This window comes from Eurytemora carolleeae, unplaced genomic scaffold, assembly GCF_000591075.1.
Source record: "Eurytemora carolleeae unplaced genomic scaffold, Eaff_2.0 scaffold712, whole genome shotgun sequence".
In the NCBI taxonomy this organism is placed as follows: domain Eukaryota; kingdom Metazoa; phylum Arthropoda; class Copepoda; order Calanoida; family Temoridae; genus Eurytemora; species Eurytemora carolleeae.
Window position 1 is genome coordinate 16,584 of NW_019396598.1, and position 22,026 is coordinate 38,609.

The 22,026-nt window shown below is 30.3% G+C and overlaps 2 protein-coding genes and 1 long non-coding RNA gene across 5 annotated transcripts; 2 read left to right on the forward strand and 1 right to left on the reverse strand.

Annotated features, from left to right (window-relative positions):
- The first annotated feature begins 515 nt into the window (after positions 1 to 515).
- Positions 516 to 1,968, forward strand: LOC111706101 (uncharacterized). Its single transcript, XR_002766143.1, has 3 exons — positions 516 to 553; positions 729 to 776; positions 1,848 to 1,968. It is a non-coding gene; the product is annotated as an uncharacterized LOC111706101 (long non-coding RNA).
- A 4,830-nt stretch (positions 1,969 to 6,798) lies between these two features.
- LOC111706103 (uncharacterized) lies at positions 6,799 to 12,061 on the reverse strand. The gene is made up of 7 exons (XM_023478871.1): positions 11,231 to 12,061; positions 10,863 to 11,050; positions 10,591 to 10,778; positions 10,309 to 10,422; positions 7,624 to 9,976; positions 7,319 to 7,549; positions 6,799 to 7,244 (listed from the first exon to the last, which is right to left on the reverse strand). Exons 5-7 carry the CDS (start codon positions 8,884 to 8,886, stop codon positions 7,179 to 7,181), a joined length of 1,560 nt encoding a protein of 519 aa, XP_023334639.1. The 5' UTR covers positions 8,887 to 9,976; positions 10,309 to 10,422; positions 10,591 to 10,778; positions 10,863 to 11,050; positions 11,231 to 12,061; the 3' UTR covers positions 6,799 to 7,178.
- A 4,022-nt stretch (positions 12,062 to 16,083) lies between these two features.
- LOC111706092 (uncharacterized) lies at positions 16,084 to 20,468 on the forward strand. 3 transcript variants are annotated; one of them, XR_002766137.1, is made up of 4 exons: positions 16,084 to 18,158; positions 18,500 to 18,896; positions 19,310 to 19,383; positions 19,435 to 20,468. XR_002766137.1 is itself a non-coding variant. In XM_023478858.1 (2 exons), exons 1-2 carry the CDS (start codon positions 17,212 to 17,214, stop codon positions 18,840 to 18,842), a joined length of 1,290 nt encoding a protein of 429 aa, XP_023334626.1. In that variant the 5' UTR covers positions 16,084 to 17,211; the 3' UTR covers positions 18,843 to 19,284. The 3 variants fall into 3 exon arrangements, 1 of the variants encoding a protein (XP_023334626.1); XR_002766136.1 differs by having other exon boundaries at positions 19,310 to 20,468; XM_023478858.1 differs by lacking the exons at positions 19,310 to 19,383; positions 19,435 to 20,468 and having other exon boundaries at positions 18,500 to 19,284.
- The last annotated feature ends 1,558 nt before the right edge of the window (positions 20,469 to 22,026 follow it).

Consider the following 22,026-nt stretch of genomic DNA (forward strand, 5'->3'; position numbering starts at 1 on the left):
ACCGTTAGCAAAGGGTGTGACTTCCACCGTTAGCAAAGGGTGTGACTTCCACTTTTAGCAAAGGGTGTGACTTCCACCGTTAGCAAAGGGTGTGACTTCCACTTTTAGCAAAGGGTGTGACTTCCACCGTTAGCAAAGGGTGTGACCTCCACCGTTAGCAAAGTGTGTGACTTCCACCGTTAGCAAAGGGTGTGACTTTCACCGTTAGCAAAGGGTGTGACTTCTACCGTTAGCAAAGAATGTGACTTCTACCGTAGGGCGTGACTTCCACTTTTAGCAAAAGGTGTGACTTCCACTTTTAGCACGCGTTGATATTTTAAATCCTACCAAATGAACGGAAGCGCTATCCCACAAGTCAAATAAGGGTTTCTGCCCTAGTCCTGAATATATTCTGCAAGCATATTGTATGCTTTTTCTCAGAGAAAAGAGGTGTTGACTCCTCTAATGTTTTCTACTAACTAGAACTGAGGTCTTTTTAAAATTTGTTTTATTAATAATCAATACAACTAAAATATAGGATTTTTTGGCTGTGCCAACTGCAAGGACTTTTGAGGTATATTATTTAAAGCAATTCGCTTATTAAAGATGGAACCTTTTTAGAACAACTTTATACTTATCTTTTTCCATCTGATGTCACATTAACAGTTCACAAAAGTTATATTTTTATTATTTGTTTCACAAAGATTAGTAAAATAGATTTAGGATGATAAAGTTGATATTATTTCTAGATTGCATTTACATTGAATGCACATGCTCGTTGGTGCTATATCAATAAGGTAAAACGTTTAACACTTGTTTTAATTCTTTCTTTTGTCACTGCTCATCAAATAAATATTATAAAGGAACTGAATCGTTGCCACAAACTCAACTTTTCTAATGCCTATATCTATCTTTGCTACCTAATGGTGTGAAACTTTGCAATTCCAAACTTAGATTGTTTAAATGTCGTCTTACATATACTGTATAATGATAATACAGGTTTTTTTGCAGTTTATTTCGTTTAAAAAGTCTTTTGCTCAAATATATTTTACTTTGAAATCCATTTTGCTATAATATGACTCCCATATAATATTTTTATTATTTTCTTTGGTATCAATCAACTTTATGAACTATTGATGAAGACATTCTAAACTATTCATCGACTGTCATGTTTCGTGGGACGCCCTGTATCAGAATTCATAGTTTGAAATATGTAGGGTGTACGACATTGTGTGTCAAAGATACAAGGAATAGAAAATCAGTTTTAGTGACAAAGACTCAATTTCTTTATTGGTTCTTATTACATTTGATATAATTAAATCTAATTAATGTCAACTAACAAATTTTGATGACATTCTTATGCAACTTTGAAATCTTTCCAGAAAACTGGTGTTTTGCTAAAAGTTTGATTATTTTCACGAAATTTTCCCGATTTTAACGTTTTTGAGCTGTGTTTCAGGACGAATACGCTGATATCCATCTTAATTTTTCCCATGGCTTACATTAGGGATTTGATTTAAAATTCGGTGATGGACCAAACCTCTGTAGAGTAAAAAAGTAGATTTTAGTTCCACATTTTATTGAAAATATATTTCGGTCTGGGTTGACCCTCGTCAGTTCTTGAGATTGTTTCTGTCATGAAGATTAAAAGGATTGCACATTAAAAAAGCAAAAGTCTGAATAAGCTTGAAAATTTTGAGGAAAAAGTCTTACATCTTTTTTAAAACTTATTATAGAACTGGTGCAATGTGTATTTGAGCATTCTTATCAAATAACAGTTTCACCCTTATTTAAATTACAAGTTACAATTATTATTAAATAAAATTAATAAATATAAAAAAATAAAATCTAATTCTTTATTATTTTAGTGCTTCAACAATATCTACAGTTCACAGGCAAACTTGTCTAGAGTTGACGTTATAGCAGATGTCATGGTTAAAAGAGAGTTAGAATCAAAGCTAGAAGATGTTCATATCATATAGTTAAAAACTTGTCTAGAGTTGACGTTATAGCAGATGTCATGGTTAAAAGTTAGTTAGAATCAAAGCTAGAAGATGTTCATATCATATAGTTAAAAACTTGTCTAGAGTTGACGTTATAGCAGATGTCATGGTTAAAAGAGAGTTAGAATAAAAGCTAGAAGATGATCTTATCATATAGTTAAAAATTTAAAAAAAAAATACTTTTCTGTTCGTAATTAGTAAAACCACACAAATAAAAGCTTAAAAAAGAACTGTTTTTATTACTTATGAATTACCCTTGCCAAGTAGGAACCCGGCTAAATTAAATGTTGCGCACGGATGCTCCATGAGCATTGTAATACTTTACTGCTTGAAGCATATTGAAATTACTAAAGTTTGAATTAGGATATTTCCGGATTTTTTCTCCTAAAGTTTATGAATTTTATCATATTTCATTCAAAGAAAAATTTCATAATTTCAGGAGTTTGTCTTTCAGGAGTTTGTATTTCAGGAGTTTGTCTTGTCATGAGTTTGTCTTTCAGGAGTTGTGAATTTTTTGAAAATTGAAATTTTTTTTGGCGAGTCTTATTTTTCAAATACACAAATAAAAGAACAATTATGCCTCATTTCCCCCACATTTTGTTGGCCCCCACCGATTTTTCATCCCCCCTCCCCATCCCTTTGCACATGCCTGCAGACAGTTAAGTTATACAATTTAACCATCTATAAACCATTTTACAAATTACAGTAAAGAGAATCTGACCATAAATTTCTTGCTTGCTCACTTATATATGACTATGTTTATTTCAGCAAAGTTTAAAATAATGCTTTTATGGAATATTCAAAAAAAGATTTTATTTGCCCGATTTAGATATGAATTTTTTTTAGATATTTGTCCTTTCAATTTTTTTGCTTTTACACATTATAGATTTGTAAAAGCAAAAATGTTAGTTAAGAAACAAATGAAATATTTTGATGTCCCATTGGAACATGAATGGAAAGTTCCGGTTTTACAAGAACTTTTAAATACAAGAATGAATAATTTATATGTTGAAAGATTTGATGATTACGTAATAACTGAAATGATAAATATGTTATGTAATGAGTAATGATCAATGTTGTCTATTTGTGCATAATTTTGCATATTTTTCTCTTTTCTTTTGGAAAGCTGTATTTTCAAAAATTTATTTAAACAAATTTAAACTATACCATTTTTATTTGTATTTATATCTTTGTGTTTGAATAAATCTTTATAATAATATAATAATACAAAAATGCGTGGGTTTCCCCGTTAAAAAGAATAACAATACATTAAATTGAAAATTGATGGAAATTTGGTTTATTTAAGTTATACAGAATTTATAATTGATATTAATAATGATAATAATGAACTAAACTGCTTTTGTTAAAATATCTGAAAAGCTGCTTGTTAGTTGTTAACAAGTACTACGGAGGCAAAACTGAGGTGGAGGGGTTATGTAGGCTCTTTCACTATTGGCCTTTTTTACATGAAAATTTCTCTTTTACCATTATCAAGGGGGCCCACTATTTGGACAATTTATCCCCCCTCCATACTTTCACCTTGTAAATAAAGTTTTTAAACCATCAAATTAAATTAATTTTAAGTAAAAGTTTGTGTAATACAAAGTAGAAATAAAAATAGAATAAAAAAATCAAAAGATTATCGTGAAATTCAATTCTTAAATTTCAATTTGCAAAATCTGGAAGATGACATTTCAAAACGTTTTGTTTGTATGGTGTGTTCTGGACCCTGGTTAAAAAGAAGATAAATAGTTTTAGCAGAAATAAATATTTCCATTTACTATTAGCGCCGATTGAAGGATTCATATCTCTAATTGGACGATGAGATAGATCCTACCACCATGCAATTTCTATTGGTTCAGAATAGACAACAAACACGTGACTGAACCCTGATTGGATCAGATGCTAATGGAATCGGCATACAAGTGTGATACAGGGTTAACCAAAAAAGGATGAGACTGTAATGACAGCCAAAACCTCTCAAAACATAACCATTTGAAGCTTAATTTTAATCTTATGCCTTCAATTTAGTATTAAGACGGTTTTTTAACATTATTTAGAGAAAAAAAAAGCTAGATTTAATAAATTCCATCGCCTCTATAAAGTCTCATGTTTTATGGGTAACACTGTATGAAGTATACCAGAAAATCTTTAAAAGTTTTTTTTTAACTTCTTCCTTATCCAGAGGGCATTGATAATGTTGTTAATAGTTCTGGAACGTTTTTAGAAAAAAATTTAACATAACTTCAGAAGCTTTCATAACTATATTAAATTAAGTTTTCTTTTTTAATTTCACTTTCAGGAACATCTTTAACCTAAAAAATTAAAGTTGCAAAAACGATCGGAAAACGTGAGACTGAAGTTTTCTTTAATAAATGGAGACTACTGGAGAGTACCGGAGGGTTCTAAATCTAGTGGAGAGAAAATTATTTCTACTGGATAGCTTTATATTTTTACCAAAATATAAATTCTACCGGAGGGTTTTCTAGTTTACTAGAGTAAAAACTGTTTATATCGGGGAGCATTGGAATTTGAACCTAAATTAAAAAATCTACACTGGAGGGATTAGACTGTGTTACAAAAACAGGTTTGAGTTTTCCCTCAAAGTGATTCATATCTTACAGAAGAATTTTAGATGTAATTCTATACATTACTTGTCTGGCTTGGATTTTAGTATCAGTTGGCCCTTAATTTGTAGAATGATTTTACCCTTTGTAGTTTGATTGACAACGGTACCCTGTTAAAACTGATGTTAGGTACGCTGCTAAATGTTTTTTCCCAAGTGGCAACTTCCCAAGGGTATTTTCCCAAGTAGCAACTTCCTAAATGTGCAATTTTCCAAGCGACAACTTCCCAAGTCCATCCTAGCCGCAACGTTCGGCCCAAATTGCAGCCTGCCTTTGGGATGTTGCCAATTGGAAAAATGCCTTTGGGACCTAGAACCTAATACCTTCAAGGCTTTGTTATATCAAGACTGAATAATTTGTCCAACGTAATAATTTTGAAATCTGATTATTTTCAATTGTGTTTCATCATAAAAATGACTTGCGCATTTCTACTGCATGAAAACAATGAAGAAATTATCTGAATTAAACACTTTTCAAGCCAGAAAAACGTCCATATTTTCCACACTCTTTCTCAGATAAAGGTTTCAATTGTTGTAAATCAGGCAATTTTCTGAAATTTGTCATCCATGGACACCTTGCTTTACAAGCACTATCAACATTAAACTAGTAAGAAGTCAACATCAAGGTCTTGTGTCTAGAGACCTTGGTCTACATTAATTATTATGTATAAATTAACTGTTCTAATAATTATGTTATGTGCTAGCTGAAGTGCCCGGCATGCTCGTGGACACCGAATTTCGAAAAATTGATTAAAAATAGTGTATATTTTATTTTTTTTAGCCTACGTTACCCCAATATATTCAAGGGTTCCCTCAAAAAATGTCAGCGCATTACATTCAGACATTTGGCCGGCTATAGCCGACATAATATACAAATAAATATATATGTATGAGCATAGAGGTTTTTAAAATAGATTAAGGGGACAGTTGTCTGGATGCCGTCCACCCCTTGAGACATCTACGTCATCTCGGTTTCATTTTCTTAGAATAAAAAGAATAACTAATTTTGGCTTCATCATCACATAATTAGAAACCTTGTTAAAAGGACAATTTATCTTTTAATAAATTATTTAAAAACATTTTCGTACTTTTATTTTTGAATTTTTGTGTTGTGTATGATGCTACTTAAAATGTGTAAGTGTACTGCAGTCATTGTTTAAATCTTAACATCTCCTGTACTTTTAAGACAGAATAATCAAAATGCTAAATTTGCAAAATTGTCATAACATAATTGTGTATTCAAGAAAATATAGTATTGTATATGTAACCGGTTTTTTATACTGTACTGTGCAGGCCCGAAACATGTTTATTATCGTTGGAATTGTCATAGCATGCAAACCTATATATAATTGCTTAGCTGATTTACCACAGTGACATGTTACGAGGACCATTGTGGTAAGATGCTTATATTTATCTTGATATTATATATTATACCACATTCTTATCGGATTTACTACGTAGCCAAATCCGGAATATTTCTTGTTATTGTCACCCATTTTGTGTAATAATTATGATATTCCACGAACCAAGTGACAATATCAAGAATTATTCACCGCGAACTTGATAGATAGATAGATCCACGAACTAAGTGACAATATCAAGAATTATTCACCGGGAACTTAATAGATAGATAGATAGATCAGCTATTTAATTTTAGAAACTAAACCAAATGTTAAATTACTCTAAAAATCATAACAAATTCCCTATTTTTAAATTCTTGTCTAACATCACCTTTAATTTCATCTCACTTTCAGTAATTTTAACATTTTAATTATATTAAAGGACAGACCACTAAGGTAAAATTAATCATGCAAAATGCAAATCCTACCTTGTAATTTTGTCAATGGAAGGAACACCTACCTTTTAATTTTGGTCTTCGAGACATATAATCCATTTTAACTGAATAAATTAGACAAAAATGAAAAAAAAACTTAAAATATAATAAAAAAATCATATTTTGAAAAATAAACAGAAAAAACAATTCCTTTTTTATTAAGGATGCAAAAAGAATTTCATGAGCAAAAATTATTTACAATCTTGTATTTTTTTAAGATATAAATCCATCCTTTTGATATAGATTCTTTCAAAGAATTCTTCTTTATCATAGCAGAAGGAAAAACACAATAAGCTAAAAAAATGCAAACTGAAAGGAAAAAAAGAGAAAAAATCTAACTGAGCATAATAAAACAAAGAAATACAAATTATGAATTAAAACAAAAAATGTTAATGAAAAAAAATCATCATTTAAGATGACTGACAAAGTATCTTTGACTTTAAATGCCGGATTTGATTGTTTAATGTCTATGTAACATTTTTTAATATTTAACATCACTTCTTTACCATAGCTGAAGGAATAACAAAATAAGCTAAAAAGAAATGAGAATTGAAAGGAAAAAAAGAGAAAAATATCTAACTGAGCATAAGAAAACAAAGAAATACAAATTCAACATTAAAACAAAAAAATATTAATGAAAAAAAAATCATCGTTTAAGATGACAGACAAAGAATCTTTGACTCTAATGCCGGACTTGATTGTTTAACGTTTATGTGACATTATTTACTATTTAACATCACTTCTTGCTGCTAGGGATGTATGGCTTGCTCCAATCCACCTTTTTGCGAATCTGCATCCAGGACTAAAAATATTGAAGAATGATGAAAAATAAGGGTTGTTAAAATTAATAATGATTAAGAATTAAATTTAATATACCTGCTTAGAAATAGGTGGAATCTGAGGTTCAACAACATTGAACTTAGGATTCTTCATCATATCTGGAATCTTGGGTTCAACAACCCTTGATCGTGAATTCTTCATCATATCTGGAAGTGGAATCCGTGGTTCACCCACCTTCTTTGGATTCTTTATCATATCTGGATTCTGGGGTTTAGCAACCTTGAATTTAGGATTCCAATCCACTTTTTTGCAAATCTGCATCCAGGACTAAAAATATTGAAGAATGATAAAAAATGAGGGTTGTTAAAATTAATAATGATTAAGAATTAAATTAAATGTACCTGCTTAGAAATAGGTGGAATTTTTTTCCCAGATTTTCCCCCCATTAGGGATTGAGTCATAACCAAGTTATCTTCATTATCTAAAGTTATGAGTTCAGGGATATTCTTCTTTTTTGGTTTCTGGACTTTAGCAAACTTGAGCTCAGGAATCTTCTTCATTTCTAGTTTCCGTGGTTTAGAAATCTTCAACTCATGATTCTTTATATCTGGATACTGGGGTTTACCAACCCTGATGTTAGGATTCTTAAACATATCTTGAATCTGGGGTTCATCAACCCTGAATTCAGGGTTCTTCATCATTTCTGGAATCTGGGGTTCACCAACCTTGATCGTAGGATTGTTCATCATATCTGGATTGAGGGGTTCAACAACCCTCAAGTTAGAGATCTCGAAGGGTTTTGTTTCGGAATGACAAATTACTGGGACCTCTATAGTCCCTAGATCCTGCAAGATGATATCTGAATCATTCTCAGCCACTACAACTTGAATGTTTTGAAGAAGAGCATGTTCATCAGTCACTGTGTTTGATCCCAAAACATTATTGTTCTGAGCTGAATGTACACTTACTGCTATTGTATTCTGATGTGGACCCATTTGATAGTTCTGATTCAAATTGGTATTAAATCCAAAACTTTGATTGCCCTGTACCTGGTTTGGGTATACTAAAGGCATCATCATATTTCCAGGCATAAATACAGGTGCTGACCCGTAAGGATGATAACCTGGATTACCTGGGAACCAGGTGTTTCCATGGGGCCAATTCATACAGTAATTTACAGGAGGCATTCCTCCATAGACAAGGTTAGGTACATGCCCAGGTATTACAGGAAGAGGTTGATTTATTGCAGTGGGAGGAGAATTGCTTTTTTTGGCATCATTAAGTGTCCTTGACAGACTTTCAGCTATAGCTTTCAACTCTCTTAGGTTTTGCTTCTCTGCTGTTTCTGCTGCTTTCAACAAATCACTCTCATCCTCTGAATTAAACTCATCAAATTTGGCTTTTCTCCTCTTACTGAGCTCCTCTTCGATTTGCTGAGTGGTTTCAAGTATCATTAAATCATCCTCAGAATTGAAATCATCGTTCTCGTCTTCAATGATAACATCATCCAAGTTGAAGTTTGGTATAACTGTTCTATCATGTGAATGTTTGAAGATATTTTCATCCCTTCCTCCTTCAGTATTTTCTTGAACAGAAAAGTATCTAACAGCAGGATTGTTACTCTGTATTGGTAACTTTGTGTACACTAGAAGAAAGTTATACATTATATTGTGTAGCAAACGTTTAATATTTACCAACCAGTAAAGTAAACATTTATTTGTTTTTCAAGCTGAAATTTGATCAATTTCAATTGTGGTTAAAAAGTGATTAATGCAATAGACCCAATGAAGGGAAAGATAAATTAACTTTTTCTGAGATATAAAAACACAAATCTTCCGAATATTTAACCATCTGATGTTTAAAGAATACTGTTTTAAATCAAAAATGCCACTTGAAAAATGTAGGATCATATGAAAATTTTAGCGGGAGAGGGGGGTTAAGACTTAAGTATTTAAAACAGCCCTTTAAAAAAATTCATATTCTTACAACCAGGATTTAAAACTTCAAAAAAGCATTTAAGCTTCAGTAGAAATAACATGTTCTTCATAAAAAAATTGCTAATAATGTATAAATTCCTGATGCATCTGACATTTCTCCTCTACTAAGCTGGGGGCCATATCCTATAGCAGCTGCCATGTTTATCCTATCAGCAGTATCAATCTTGAAGTTGTATGTGCTTGAGAGAGTTTCCAAAGATTTATGTCCGGTTAACTTCATGATTTCCTCCAGTGGGTATCCAGCACGTCTCAAGGCATGAACAACTGTAGTACGCACTAAAACGAGCAATGTTATTTTTTAAAAATTCCTATAATTAATCCTAATGATGTTTTTTTTTAAGGTTGGGGATAAATAAAATTGGGCTGCTCATAAAGTAGTTGATACTCAAAAGTTTCCATTACACTAGGACACAGAATTTTTATAAAAATTACTCATTCCTTGATGATTAGTGCTTCTTTCTACTCCTGCAGCTGTGCACAGCTCTGGTAACATCTGGCGGATGGTATTGTGGCCAATCTTTCTGTTCAGATAGAAGAGAACCTGCTTCTTTGGATCCAAGACATTGAAACCTTTCCTTGTAAGTTTTGCCATTGGGAACAATAAAGCGTCATCGTCTTTAGAAGGAAGAAACTCCAAGTATTCTTTGAGTATCTTTCCAGGATTGTAGAAGGTATTCAACGCAAGGAAAGGAATCAGCCCAGTATTCTCAACCTCATTCTGTCCAAATTTGTGGTTCTTATCTTTTTCAGTTATTACCTAAAAAAAGGATAAACTTTTTAATAAGATCTGTAAATTTTCTTTAAAAATCAAACTCCCTCCCCTTCTTTTTGCAAACACGTTCAAGCTACATATATTTTTAGGGGTTTCTTTGCTGAATTCTTAAAAATAAATGAATATGTGGTGAAAATGTATCATTAAAGATAAAAACATTTGCCGTTTTATGTCGAAATTCTTTTCCCCCGATTTTATCAAAATATGTTTTATTCATTAAGTTATCCACCTCTAATCTGTTTGCAAATTTTTTTTAAGTTGATACTATTAACCATAATTTCTAAATCTATTCAACAATATGAAAAATATTATTTAACCTTCTTGAAGTAGAATATTTTACGATTTTTGTCTTCAAACTTCTTGAAGTTTTCTACTTTCAAACTATTAATTCCTTCACAACCCTGTCGAGCGTCAAACTGGGTGACGATGAGCTGAAATAGTTGAAAACTGTGAGTAATTTCAATTTCTGGTTATATTTGCTTTGAAAGTATAAATTTCATTTATAGTTAGTAGTTAAAAATATAAAATAGTCATGTCACACTTTCTTGTCCATTAATTTAGTATTCAAAGTATGTTTAATATATTTGAAGAGATATTACCTGTACACCATACTGAGCAAGTTGGTTTAGCTTAGGATGAAAATCTGCAGGTATGTTTCCCAGATGTGCAGCAAGCAAATTAGGATCGTCTCTATTCTTCAAGGCTTCAAAAGCATGGTACACAAGCTTGAAGATCTGATCGATAGAATCAGCAGAAACTTCTTGGTGATGTTCAGTAAAAGACAGACCTAAAGAAATTAAACTTTAAACTTGTTCAAATTATGTGGTTCTGACTGTTAAGGTAAAAAATTATCACAAAAACAATGAATTACCTTCTTTCGCTAACAGTTCTGTATATGCTTTCCACTTCTTCTTAACATCAGGATACTTAATCTCGTCATCCATGTCGATCTTGTGAATTTCTTTCAGAGCTAGCTTGACCTGGGACTTTGTTTTTCTTGCAGAATTCAATTTGGGGCGCCTTTCTCCTTTTACCTTCTCCTTTTAGTGCATGCTTACCCTAATGTAAAAAAGGCTAAAAATTATGCAGTCAGAAAACCAAAAGGAAAAAATTCACTTAAAAAAGTTGCTGACTGTACGTACACACAGTGTATGGCCTTACGAAAATGAAGCAAATGTTGGAATTTGAACACATTATTGTCATGAATAAATTTTTTTAAATTAGAAAAATTTGTTTTACCGTAGGGGTTACCCTGAGAGTGAAGAAATACTCGTTATAACATTCTTCGACGACTGAATCAGCAGCTTCTTCTATATTTTCCACTTTTTTTACATCTTTGATCCATTTCATAAAATGTTCATATTCATATTTTCTGTTTTTTAAAGTTTTGGGATCTAAAGCGCCTCCTTCTTCAAGTTGTTTCTGATCTGCCTCACTGAGCTCTACACTCCTAACCATTTCTAAAACCAACACTTCCAAGTCTGAAATACTAAAAGTCTATGAAGTTGTTCAAAAGTTACTTGGAAAGATTAAAGCTCATGCAAAGAAAGCAACTTAACTACACAGAAATTCGATGACACAAAAATTGCACACAGATTTTAATTCTATCTACTTCTACAGCCCTGGACAGACAATGTTGATTAATGAAAAGTAGGTTAAATTGCACAAATATTCAAGCATAAAATTAGATAAAATAGTCTTTTATAGAAAATGAGCCCAAAAACTACTAACATTTATCAACTTACAGGTATACTCGTAACAAAAGTGAAGAACTAATGATTAAGAAATTAAGAAAATCCAATTATAAATCTTAGATTCATATGTTTTCCACTTTATTATTTGTGCAGCTACAGATACAAAGAATGTGTCCAATCATGCATTAATTCTACAAACAGGTCTCTAAAAATAAACACGATTAAAATTACTTACAGCATAATATTATTGATAAAATTAAATGAAAGTGAGATATAATTCAATTTAAAATAAGAATTAACATATTAATTCTGGGAATGCATTCAAATCCTCCAAGAATGTGGTATAATATTATTATGCGTAGGAAGAAAGTGTAATAATCAATATTATAACAATAATTTTGATTATTACACTTTCTTCCTACGCATAATATATTAATAAATATTAAAAACTTTACTGCAGTTTTTTTAAGGCTCAGTAGCTAAAATTGTATTATTAGTGCTTAATGCTTATATTTTACAGTTTATTTATTCGTATTTTTGTAGATTGAACAGTATATTAAAGCTTGAAATCTTATCCTGGATTTTATTATGGACAGATCTAAGGACAGAACTACTTCCGGTCAGATCCGTCGGAACACCACCCGGTATTCACATATTTACCTTTAGGGCGACAAGTGTAGTCGCGTAACAGCCGTGTTAAAAACACAACTTACATATTTTTTTAAAAAGTATTTAAAATACTTTATTGAACATAAATGTTCTTTGTGAAATATTAATCTTCCAAAGTGTTCAATACACCTAAAGCTGAAGAACCTTCAAGAGTACAAATTCATCAGTACAATGTATAAAAATGTTTATGTTTAATATTTTACCCAAACTGTCAAGATCAATTTGGAAATTAACTTTTGCAAAACTATTACTATACAGACCGTTAATTAAAGTGCTGAAATTTAATAAATTAACATTTTCAAAAATTCCTAAATTAGTTTTTAAGATGATCTTAATAATTAAAGAATTTCATTTAAGTTTGTACAGTGAAATCATTCATGAAAGATTATAAAAAAGATGACTCTAAATCATCTTTTAATTTCTTAACTTCACATTTTATCAGAATTATCATCCTATTTAAATATAATCTAAAACAATAGACATAAAATGTCAGGTAATACTTCTCATGAAAAAATATACCCCTGTATTATGTAATTGTTCAATACTTTAAAAACTTGTTTAAACATAAAAACAAATTCTGCTTCAAATATTGTGCCATTAAGTACAAAACCCCTTCTACCAGTTAGGTGGTATTATTAATATGTTAAAAAGAGCTTGGACCAAACTCAACAATTTGATCAAAGTCATGATGTAAAATCTTTTAATTGGACATTTAGATATTTAAGATTTGAGCAACTGAGCACTTCAGAGGAAGTTAAACCGGTCCTAAGTGGTTCAGCAACCTCTCTTCAATTTCTCTTATTTTTAAGCCTAGAAATTATTTTAGGAATTCCATTTAAAACAGGAGAAATTAAGCAACTTATTTAAATGTACATGAAATACATTACATTAAACATACTTATTGGAATTTAGGGTTCAATGTTCTTTTCAAATTATTGAGTTGGTTTAAGCATTATAAAGTAGTGAATATATTCCACAAAAGAATTCATATTCTGCATTATCATGCACAAGAAACATTTTCAAAAAAATATACCCCTGCATATATTAAGAGAGATCCACCCGGTTACTCAAACAATTGTTCACATTAAACATCAGTAACTTAAGCAATAAACACTTTTAAAATGAGTTAAAGGTTAAAATGGGTAGAAAGAATAAATACAGCATGCCAGGAATGCATGATCTAGACAAGGAAATCAACTTTAATTTTCTTCAACTCAGATTTACCATGAAGAGTGGGAAAAGGAATTGAGTTTTTGCCACAAACTCTGATTTTCTAATTTCAATATCGTTGCAACCCAATATCGTAGACCTTAAATATTTCAAACTATGAATGCTATTAGATCAAATATTGTAAGTTTGAAATATCACAGGTTTACATCATAAGGTTGCAAAGATATAGGTTTTACAAAAACTGAATTTGTTGAAGAGACTCAATTCCCTAACTTTGAAATAAGCTGTAAAATTAGCAGAAAAACAAAAATTTCCAATTTTATTTAATTTTTAATAATTTCTTAGAAATTAAGATTTAAATCATGACCTTTGAGAAAAAATATACTTTTATTAGTTTGACAAACATGACAGGTTAAATGCTTTGCTAAAGAAAAATAAACTAGATGATATGAATAGATTGTCAAGATCTTGTTTACCATTGTCTGTATTGGAATAACCTGTAGGCAAGGTTATAATACAGCAATCAAATATGCTGGAGCACCAAGGACAATCCAAGATCAAAAGATTTCTCTGCAAGGTTAACATTTAATTGATTATCAATCAATTTAAATATTTAGGAAAATATAGGATAGTAAATAACTACAGACTCTGTAAACAAATGAAAAAAAGGAATGGAGTCTTTGGCACAATCTTACATTTTCTAATCACTATATATTTAGAATGCCAGGGTCCAAACATATACATTCAAATACGCTTTAAGGCGTGGGCATATAGACCCCCCCCCCCCCCCNGCAAAAAAAACTTAAGATTTGAGAAATGAACTCCCATATTTCAAACTTTAACTACCTGCACTAACAGAATTCATAATTTGAAATATCTAAGGTCCAATTAAATTAGAGTTTGTGGCAAAGACTCAATTTCTTAGTAATTTGTAATTTGTTTATATAAATAAGTGTTTTAGAGTGTTTTTTAATGTGGTTATTTAAGACTACTTAACTAACCTGAAATAAGTAAGTTAAAAAAATTTAATTAAAAGCCCATTCAAAGAAGATTTTATTTACTCATTCATGACTAATGACCATTAATCAAAAAGGCAGTAAGTCAAGTTGTTAATCATTGTTTTTTGTGTTTTCTAAAAACAACCATTTCTTTTTTAGAAAAAATATCGTTTTTTAAATTCAACCACTCTTTTTCAACTTATGAAAAACGAAAAACGATCCTTTTTGAAAATATTTTTGTATTTTCTGTTTCTACAAACTTTTTATATATCAGATCTTAATATCTGAGAGAGATATTCAATATATATTTCCATTTCATTTTTTAACCTTGCACATTTTTCATAATTACAAATGAAGTGGATCAACTAATGAACAATGAATGGGTATTGAAAATATAACAATAATAATGTAACTACAACAAATATAAAACTGACAAAATTATAATCATGTTTTCACCAAAAAAAATAAATATTTACTCAAAATATAACCACCAAAAATATAACCAACCAAAAAAATAACCTTTTTTTACCAAAAATATAAACATTTTTTACCAAAAAATATAACCACTGTTTACCAGAAATGTTATAATTTAAAAAAAAATAATGAATAGGTATTGAAAATATAACAAAAATAATGTAACTACAAAAAAATAAAACTGACAAAATATAATCATGTTTTCACCAAAATTATAAATATTTACTCAAAATATAACCACCAAAAATATAACCAACCAAAAAAATAACCTTCTTTTTACCAAAAATATAAACATTTTTTACCAAAAAATATAACCACTGTTTACCAGAAATGTTATAATCTAAAAAAAACAATGAATGGGTATTGAAAATGTAACAATAATGATGTAACTACAACAAATATAAAACTGACAAAAACGTAAATATTTACTCAAAATATAACCAACCAAAAAAATAACCTTTTTTCCCAAAAATATAATCATTTTTACCAAAACTATAACCATTTTTTACAAAAATAATTAACCAATACAAAAAATATAATTTTAGAAGAAAACACACATTTTAACATTTAGAACTAAAAATGTAATTATTGTTTACCAAAAGCGTAAACATTTAAGAAAGGAACAACATATAACCATGTTTTAAACTAAAAATATATTAATTTTTCAACAACATTTTTTAGAATTATAATTTTCCCTGCCCATCAACAATAATGTTATGCATCATTTCAAAATCCACCAATCAGTTCCCAGCAAGAAATTTAGTATTATTTAGTATTTCACTAACATTTCTCAAAGTATTATTTGTTTTATAAGTCTGTTGTAAAATCATATACTTTTTGTCAGTTGTAAGGAACAAATATTATGGTTTTTTTTTTGTGCGAGAGTGAGCTTCGAATAAAGTGAGAAAAAATGGAAAATGTTCTTCTATAGTGTCCTAATTTGAATTCTTTAATCTATTTAGAAGCTGTACCAGATCTCAAGATATCTATCTGTAAAAGGTTAAACTTGGTCAACCTTGTGGATAATTTACCAGGAAATAACATAAATTATTTCAGAACCTTAATAGTTATGAAAAAATGTTTTAAATACAATGTCACTAATTATTGTTTACTTTATTTAAAGGTGGTTGTTTATACAGTCCCAATCAAACAAGGTACATATAATCCAAATTACATTACACTAAAACTAACATTAAATTAACTTAGAATAAGCATATTTCAGGAAACGACTTGTGAGTTGGTGGAGGACCAAATGGAATCATATCTAGATGAGATTCTAATGCAGGCCAAAGAGAGATTCAGGATTTCTGATCTGATACAGAGATTTGATGGAGTTCTTTCAAATGGTTCTGAGTGGACATCACAATTATCGAACTCATCTTCAGAAATAAACTTTAGGTAACAAGTTATCCAATTATCTCTATTTATCATGTAAAATAAATGTTTTCAATTTTGAACACCAGCAGTATTATAGGGTCATTTATATTCTGACACTTTTCATTCTGACTTTTAATAAAATATTGTGTTTCAGAATGAAGTTATACCCGTATGTGGATAATAACACTTTACTCTGTCATACATGGCAACATGATATCTCAGAATTCTCCAAACTAAGAATTAATCCTACCACAGATAAAGGTTAATTATTAAAATTTATTGACTAGAAATGTTTAAGATATAAGATGAGCTTTTGTTGTAAAAATACCCATTTATCAGGCCACTTTCAAATAAATCATTTCCTTGCAAAATGTTTCCTAAATATATATAGAACCATCCATCTTTAGACATTTTTAAAAAAAAACATAAAAAATCATTTGTTGCAAATCATTACCAATCGCACTTCAGAAATAACCTCTAAAAGTCAGAAACTAAACCTCAGAAGTTTTCTATGTATCAATACATCCTATAACAAAAGTAACCACTTGTAAGTATCTTGTGAAAAAGACTATGCACCACTTTTAATCAACATAATATTGAAATCATGGATACATTTTTTCAAAATCTTATATAATTTGATATTATTCCTACATGTTTAGAAGTTTCTTTATATGTTCACAAGAGGGGACAACTTCTGCTGAGTAATCTTCGAAATGAACTGATAGAAATTGAAAATATTGACCACATAGTTGAAATAGAGTTAAGCGGTGATATTTCAACACCTACCACAGAGTGTGCAGAGGGTGCGGAGTCCATTGATTCTTGTGTAGAAACAACCATGTTTTATCAACTGCAAGATCAATATAATTTTTTCAACAAACCAAGTAATGGGTCATTCTGCACCAACTCTGCAAGAATATTAGAAGCAATGAAAATTTTCCAATCAAGTATAAACAGTTGTGTACCTCCCTGTACTCAAGTTAAAGTAAACATGAGACTCAACCCTGTGAACTGGCTTAACGTAATGACAAATTCAAAGATATCCAACAATCTATTTACTCCAGGGTATTTCATCAAAATCCCATCATCTGTTATGTATTCAGAAATGAAGGAAAGTTATACTTGGATTTCCTTTATTGCCGAATTCGGAGGATGGGTTGGACTATTTCTAGGTTTCTCAATACTTGGAACCTTTGAAATTGTGGAGAACAAGATTTTTAGTTCTAATGCTATAAGGTTTAAAAAAGCTGTATCAGAAAGTGGATTGATTCTAAAAATGGCATGCTCACTTGGAGTCCTTTTTATAGTGACTCATTGTGGACTTAAACTCATGAGAAATGAAAAATCAATGGATGTAAAAATAGTGGAGAATCTAAATGATGTAAGCATATCCCTATGTTCTGTTGAAAATATTTACCAAGGAAGCCTAAACAATACAAATTATTATATGGGAAATTCCACATCATTTTGGAATAATATTATGCAGCTTAAAGACAAATTAGAAATGATGGAGCTAGTTCTTGAAGATGGGAATGTTGTCACTATCTATGATATATCATGGAATCAAAGTTCTGAGTATATTTCATATTCCATCAACACACCGCAGTTTGATACATTTATAGAAACATGTCATACACTGGATCTGAAACACTGGAATAGAATTAAGAGAATGGAAATAGAAGCAAAGAAAGAATTAACAATCTATGTTCATATAACAGGCCAACTTCTTAGATCAGGAAGACAGGGCTTTAGTTTCATGAACATAAATACAACCACTCTATATGGGTAAGATACACAATACACATTGATCAAAAACAAAGATATTTATAAAGCATCATTACAAAATCTCTAGATAAGATTTTTCAGCTTTTTGAGAAATTTTTATTTGTTCAAATTAGGGTTTTTACCATTTTTGCCAAATCTTGTGTTATTTCTGACCATAGCAAGCACAATTCTGGTAAAATTTTTTATTAATTAGTATTTTTTTTTTACAGAAAACCAGACATTACAACAAAATAATTTTGCACAAACTCTCATATATTTTCACTGAATACGCAAGTTCAAGTTCAATAATTTGTTTAAGCCAAGAAGTTTAAAATAAACAAAAAAATTTCATACTCTTTTAGGAATAACTTTGGACTTGTAACATCTTCATCACATTTGTTTAACCTTGATATTTTGAATGAAGAGCAGATCATTGAAGATGGATATAGTGAATATTACACCTATGATGACTGTATTCTAGACAATGTTGCAAAGAACTATCATGATCATGACATAAAGGATATCTTGAAATCAGAGGAAAATAAGATGATTACTAAAGGAATTGATGAATCTTATTTTCAAGATTTCACTAATCAGTTTAAAGACATGAAAAATCGTGATGCTTGCAATGACCCTAATTTAAAGCTTCAGACAACCTTTACCCTTACACGTCTGAATATCGATAGAAATACTTGGATTGGTTAAAAATCTTACTTTTTATTTGGTCTGGAGTTTCCCCGATCTACACTGCTAAAGGAGGTAACCTAAGATTAAACTATTATGAAAAGTTAAAGGGCTGGGCAGAGGTTAATCTATTCAATCTGTTTTTTCAAGAATTGACGATTACTCACATATTGCAAAATGTTATCAGTACAAGCTAGGTTGCTTTCTTTACATTTTTACTGCTTGGTTCTAACAAGTTACCCAATCAAAATTTGAGGCCAATCATTCCACGGGTCTTTGAGTTATGATTAGACAAAACAAACAAATAAACATATTTACAAACAGATATTACAACTTAAAAATAAGTATGTATACATTATACATACAGATATTTAAAAATCTTAACATTCTGCTTTTCAAACAAATCAGAACCTTCACACACTTAGAGTATATGATTTTTTCTAATATTCAATTTATTGTTCAATCAAAAAGCAGATATTTTCTAATAGGTTTATTCGTCATATGATATGATTTCTCTTATCGGAGAAGTAGGAGGATGGACAGGGTTATTATTAGGATACAGGTATAATTAACATTTTGTTAATTTCCTCTAAAATGTATATCGTTTGTTTAGTGTCCTAGCTTTTGCATACACGATCAGGGGAAAACTGAGCCAAAATATGGGGTCTAAGATATTTCTTAGTATTGTTATTGGACTATCTGCTGCTATGCTATACCAGCTTACACTCTCAACACAGAAGCTGCAGGATAACCTGACAGGAACTAAAGTAGAATACATGGAAACAGATCCTCATCTTAATATTTCATTATCAATTTGTAATTACAAGTCTGCCTGGCCTTTAGAGAATATTACAGAACTATACCGCTTTGACTCAATATTTCAAAGAGGTAATGCAGATACTGAATGGACTGATTATACAGATACTCTGTCAGAGATGTTCTTATGGAAAGAAGGAAAACGAGATGTTTTTTTATGTAAAACATTGAATTTCACTGGAGAAGAAGTTAAAATTGTTCATAGCTTTCGTTTCTATCAAGCTGTTTTTCTTCATGATCCCAGCTTTATCACTGGTGGAACTTCTTTCAAGCTACCAGGTCATGGGCTGCAGGGGAACAAAATTCTCCTTTTGAATGCTTAACAGATTCAAAGTATTGAAGAAGAAAACGTTTGCTCGAATTTGATTGAATTTGATTCCTGCAGAGATGATTATATAGCACGAGAATTTAATAGTACATTTGGATGCATCTTCTTTAATATGAAGTAAGAAAATAAAAATGAAACAATTTTTGAATCTGGGGATATATTTGTACAGAATTAGAATTAGTCTTACTTTTACTTAAGGAATCAAGCACAGAAATTAATAATTTAACATTTGATTTTGAATAAGCATAAAGCTATTGTCATTCCTAATTTTATCCCATTCTCAGCAACATAATTTATTCCTTGTTCATCCCTGGGTTTTATCTTTTTCTCCCAGAATACATTGTAAATATATTTTTGTGCACCCAAGGGAGAAAAGTGATTAAGGATTTAATGTTTCATGTAATTTTCATTCTCCTTTAAATTTTGCATGTTTAAAATCTGTTTTTTCAATACTTCTTCATGAATATACATTACAATTCAAAGTTTATTTAATCATTACTAGACTTAGAGGGCGCTTCGCGCCCATCTTCTAAATTAATTGTGAACATGTTCTCTTTGTGTACATCGTAAAACAAAACAAAAATAATTCACGGATTTTCACAAAAAATTTCGCGGATTTTCAAAATTTTCAAAAATTTAATGAAAATCAAATTTTGATGGAGACAAATATTTGAAATTTTGATCATTCATAAACCTTCCCTGGGGTCCCTAGATGTTCCACAAAAAATTTGGGCCCGATCGGTTCAGCCGTTTATTGGATACAAACAAACAGACAGACAAGCCAAATTTATATATAGACTAGCCTTAGAGGGCCCGATCGGTTCAGCCGTTTTGACGTTTATTGGATACAAACAAACAGACAGACAAGCCAAATTTATATTTAGATTGCAAAAAAAACTATTAAACAAGGTTAACTTTTTCACTGTTTTCGTGAAGGAACCACTTCTTTTTTTTAATCCTTCAAAAATAAATTTTTATGTTCGTTCTCAAAATCATTGTTCATTTTCCATCTATTTTGCTTGTTTTCTCACCCAACGATCGTTTAGTAAAATGGTTCAATCAATAAAATCGAAAGTTCAATAAAATCTTTGTTCAACAAAAAAAAGTTGTTTGTTTAAAAGTTTGTTCCAAAAAATTTGTCGTTCAGTATAAGAAACAATTTTTTTTAAAGTTCGTTTGAACAATTTTTAAATTATCCATTTTTTGTTTGCTTTTTTAACGATAGTTTTTTCATTTCTCTGAACGATCCATCCTGGTTCGTTCATTATTCGTTTATGAAAAATATTGTTCGGTCTCAAAAATGTTGTTCGTTCGAAATCCATGCCCTTCTCTACTCTAGCTAACAGTAAATAAATAGTTATTGCTTAAATTGTGTTGAGAATTTTATTAAGGAATCCTGGAAATAAATTTGAGAACTGCATACTACCAGAACTGCTGCAATATGCTAATTACTCAGGAATATTGGCAGTAAATGTGCAAATAATTTCAAATTACTTTGCATAAGAAAAAGGATTAAAAAAGAATAAAACATTTTGTTGTACAAAGTTCAAAGTTTACTTTAAGAAAGGAAATCAAATTGTTGTGTTAATTGTTATTATGAATTATGATGTTACCGAAAATAATGTTTATCGGAATTGTTTTTAACTGCCATATCCTATTTAATAAGTATATGAACCATATGACAATGAATTGACGAGGCTTTCAGAAAATGTGAAACATGGTTTAAGTAAATGTTTACAACCCTGCCGGAAGAGTATCCTGAATGTCGAACTCTTCTACAGTGAAGACTTGGTTTGTTTATTTTTATTAATATTATTACTTTTTCCATAAGTTTGTTCAACTATTTTCTTTTAGAAATCTGAAAAGTTGTATTTGATAATCAGGAAGCCCAGGAATATCCAGGTTCTGAAGAGCGAGTACATCTATACATTCTGGGAGTTTACTGCAGAGTTTGGAGGCTGGGTTGGAATACTCTTTGGATTCTGCTTTCTGGATATTTTCAATTTTGTCACAAAATGTGTTATTCTTGTTGTGGAAAAATATTATTTATAATTTCTTCAA

What these genes read in the sequence shown, in the direction of transcription:
- LOC111706103 (XM_023478871.1), bottom strand. Translation starts at nt 8,886, where the DNA reads ATGTATAACTTTCTTCTAGTGTACACAAAGTTACCAATACAGAGTAAC. An exon ending in TTCCACCTATTTCTAAGCAG is followed by an intron (nt 7,550 to 7,623) that starts GTACATTTAATT and finishes CAATATTTTTAG; the next exon opens with TCCTGGATGCAGATTTGCAA. An exon ending in TTCCACCTATTTCTAAGCAG is followed by an intron (nt 7,245 to 7,318) that starts GTATATTAAATT and finishes CAATATTTTTAG; the next exon opens with TCCTGGATGCAGATTCGCAA.
- LOC111706092 (XM_023478858.1), top strand. Translation starts at nt 17,212, where the DNA reads ATGTTTTATCAACTGCAAGATCAATATAATTTTTTCAACAAACCAAGT. An exon ending in AATACAACCACTCTATATGG is followed by an intron (nt 18,159 to 18,499) that starts GTAAGATACACA and finishes ATACTCTTTTAG; the next exon opens with GAATAACTTTGGACTTGTAA.